The sequence below is a fragment of the Lolium rigidum genome, chromosome 6 (genome assembly GCF_022539505.1).
Source record: "Lolium rigidum isolate FL_2022 chromosome 6, APGP_CSIRO_Lrig_0.1, whole genome shotgun sequence".
NCBI classification, from domain to species: Eukaryota; Viridiplantae; Streptophyta; class Magnoliopsida; order Poales; family Poaceae; genus Lolium; species Lolium rigidum.
This window is the reverse complement of record NC_061513.1, coordinates 77,031,288-77,034,428: the sequence shown is the minus strand read 5'-3', so window position 1 is coordinate 77,034,428 and position 3,141 is coordinate 77,031,288. Positions and strand designations below refer to the sequence as shown.

The window sequence follows — 3,141 nt, the reverse complement described above, 5'->3', positions numbered from 1 at the left end:
GATTGAAATGATGTATGCAATCTATATACAAGACGCGCTGGTACAGCTCAAGAAGGCTATGAATAGGTAGCATTTACTTATGAACCGAAAGAGGGGTACCTAGCAGAGATATTGAATGCAACGTACTGAAAACGAGCAAGATACTACACTCCGTTATAAATGTGAATCTAGCAAGCTAGCGGAGAGCCCCCTATTTTCAGAAAAAGGTTACCACAAAACCATTTGCCTGGCAAGCAATCAATGGCAGTTAGGATCGATGAACAGTATGCACAAAAGAAGCTGCACTGCAAGCCACAATAATAGAATATCCATGTATATCCATACAACATACTCGATAACAGATAACTCAGACAATGAAATGCCTTCGAATTTTACTAGGACAACAGTAGATAGTACCAAAGCATGAAGTCATCTCAATTATCACAATTACTGAACAAGTTCATTTCCTGCGAGTTCACTGCTTTCTTCGGGTGTAATCCGAAAGAATCACAGAACTCACATCGGATTCCCCACTTCTTGAATGAGAAAGCAAGTGTTTTGACCATTCCTCTAAGCTTTTGCGATGAAGAGTGTTCATGCTAATAGATGGTCGCTTCTTGCGAATCATTTGCTCAGCCGCCTTCCAATCATCAGCCAATCCCAATGCGACAAGAAGTGCACACATCACGCATACACTTCTACCATGGCCTATTAACAATTTAGCAAATCACTTACATGATGAGCTGCAAGAGATCAGTGTACCAGAAAAGGAAAGAACTTGCTCCCCATTGTATATTGTAGAATTCAGAATATACTTGATATAAAAGCTAACTTAAATTTGAATATTGAACAGCTGCAAACAGTCTAAGACTATTTGGACTGGCCTAGGCTTATTCAAAAGGACATGCTATTAAAGCTATAAGCTTAATACACACAATGTTGTATACATAATGCTAATCTCAAAAAACATTGTAACTTATAACCAAACTCAAACTGAATGGGTGCTTAAGCTTATTTTTCAAGTCCCAAGACTAAACCAGGTCAAACAGGCCCTTGAGATAATGTATGACATTACAATTATATTTGTAATATTCATCATGTATATGCATAAACCTCGTAATCACAGGTATATGATGACCTATATATGACTATGATTTATTGTAGATTGCCATATATCTTTACCATTTAGCCTACAACGTATGCAGGGCAGCTTATCTTCATGTTGAAATGCTAAAATAACCACAACCTAGAAATGAAAATCAGAACCACTTACAATACAACTCAACGGCTTATCCACCTTAAGGCAGTAGATGTGTTTATCAACAATATATCTAGATGTAAGCTGCAGAAATGAATTCAGGAGCATGCAGGCAACCACTATTATATTCAAACACATAAGGGAACACAAGGCTGTTCCTAATCTGGAAGTAACAACAAAATCAGAGACAGCAAACTTACCATAGGCACAGTGAACATACACAGGCTTGTTCTGTGACCGCTTCCTCACGGCCCATCGCACGGCTGACTCGATCTGCGATGGTTGAGGCGCCCTTGTATCCCACGTAGCGACACACAAGTATGAAGTCTCAGTTACAGTTGAGCTCCTCGGCAGCTCACACGTGCAATCGATAACTGCAGGTTCACCAGGTGGCAGGCGCTCAACTGAAGAAGGCCAGCCTCCAACATACACCCCGTCTGCTATCTCGGTGTACAGGGGCTCATTTTTCACAAATCTCCGGAACAGCATGAAGAGATGGATGAAAAGCAGGAACGGCGAGAACATGATCCACGACCACAGGGGGAAGCTTCCGCTGGACGTCTTGCCGAGGAGCAGCGGGAGGTCGATCGACGGATGGGAAGCAATGGAAACAAGCAGCGCAATCATGCACGCGTATATGAGGGGCAAAGCGAGCAGCTTCATGCCCAGTCCGTGAACGAAATACGCCGCGGAGAGCAAGACTAGAGCCTTCAGTCCGATCAACCGGGATATCCCCCAACCCATCTTCGCAGGCCTTCGACGGAATCCTGGCATCAGGGAGGCATGCGGTAAGTTACAAGTTCAACAGAGGCTCGGATAGGCAGGGACCGTGGTTGGTTCCAGCTAAGACAAAGCTACGCCTCTACAGGGAACTCAGACTACGCTTGCTCAGCGGAACCGATGAGCAAACCGTTGAACGAATCAATTAACATGAACTTCTTTCTGCTTACAAAAACGATACTGCACTAGCAACTAGCAATTGGGACTGCCTTGCATTATCACACCTACACGGAACAGGCAAGCAGAGCCTTCTTCTAGAACAATCGCGCTAACTGCAACGTTTTGCGCGACCTACCTGCGTAACAGTTAGATATGCTACTGCCCTAGGGATTTCGCACATCGGAAAACCTCCAATCGATTCCCCACGAATCAACAACGACCTACGCGTAAATCCTACGCGATCTGAGCAGGGAGGAGCAATATACCTCCGAGGGGAAAACACCGGAGAACGGGTCGGGGAGTATGGTCTCCGATCCGAGCCGCGGCGGGTGTAGGTGTGACGACGGCGGACGGGGGCCGGTGCTTCTCGCCTCCGCTGACCTGGGCGGTTCTGGTTTGGGGATTTTTCCACGAAGGACGACGGGCGTCGAGAAAGCAAACCAAAGCCGTGTGCGAACGGGGGCCCGCCCGACGAATCCTATTATTCGCCTTGTGCGGGCGCTATCTGGCACGCGCCGCACAGCCGGGGTTTATTTTGGGCCGGGCCCGTTAGCAAGGGGATGTGGGTTTTTTTTTTGTGTTTTTAAAGTTTCTTTCTTTCTTTGGTTTTTTTTTTTCGTTTTTTGCCGGTTTTCCTCTTTGTTGTTAGTTTTTTCAAACTTATAAAGCATGTTTTTCGAGTTAGGACATTTTAAATTATAATATTTTTGATTTATACATTTTAATCTGATTTTAAAAAAAAATTAGATTCAAACTTTTTAAATTTAGATGTTTTCAAAATCAAAACTGGAAAAAAAAAGAAACCTTACCTTTTATTGGTCCTCATTGGTGCACTCATGATGCAGCTACTTTGAATGAAGAATACAAGCTCCCAAATCTAAAAAAGTTTAAAGCTGATTATAAATTCAGAGTGCATTCAAGTCATTGATGTGATGAAGAATGGATGTCATGCATAAGACCTGCAA

At 43.7% G+C, this 3,141-nt stretch overlaps 1 protein-coding gene across 2 annotated transcripts; it reads right to left on the bottom strand.

Moving 5' to 3' along the window:
- Positions 1–266: 266 nt before the first annotated feature.
- LOC124660156 (uncharacterized protein YnbD-like) lies at positions 267–2,564 on the bottom strand. Of its 2 annotated transcripts, none has more exons than XM_047197951.1 (3): positions 2,443–2,564; positions 1,438–2,004; positions 267–687 (listed from the first exon to the last, which is right to left on the bottom strand). In XM_047197951.1, the coding sequence occupies exons 2-3, from the start codon at positions 1,979–1,981 to the stop codon at positions 455–457; spliced, it is 777 nt and encodes a 258-aa protein (XP_047053907.1). In that variant the 5' UTR covers positions 1,982–2,004; positions 2,443–2,564; the 3' UTR covers positions 267–454. The 2 variants fall into 2 exon arrangements, with proteins under 2 accessions (XP_047053907.1, XP_047053908.1); XM_047197952.1 differs by lacking the exon at positions 267–687 and adding an exon at positions 694–1,321.
- Between the last annotated feature and the right edge of the window lie 577 nt (positions 2,565–3,141).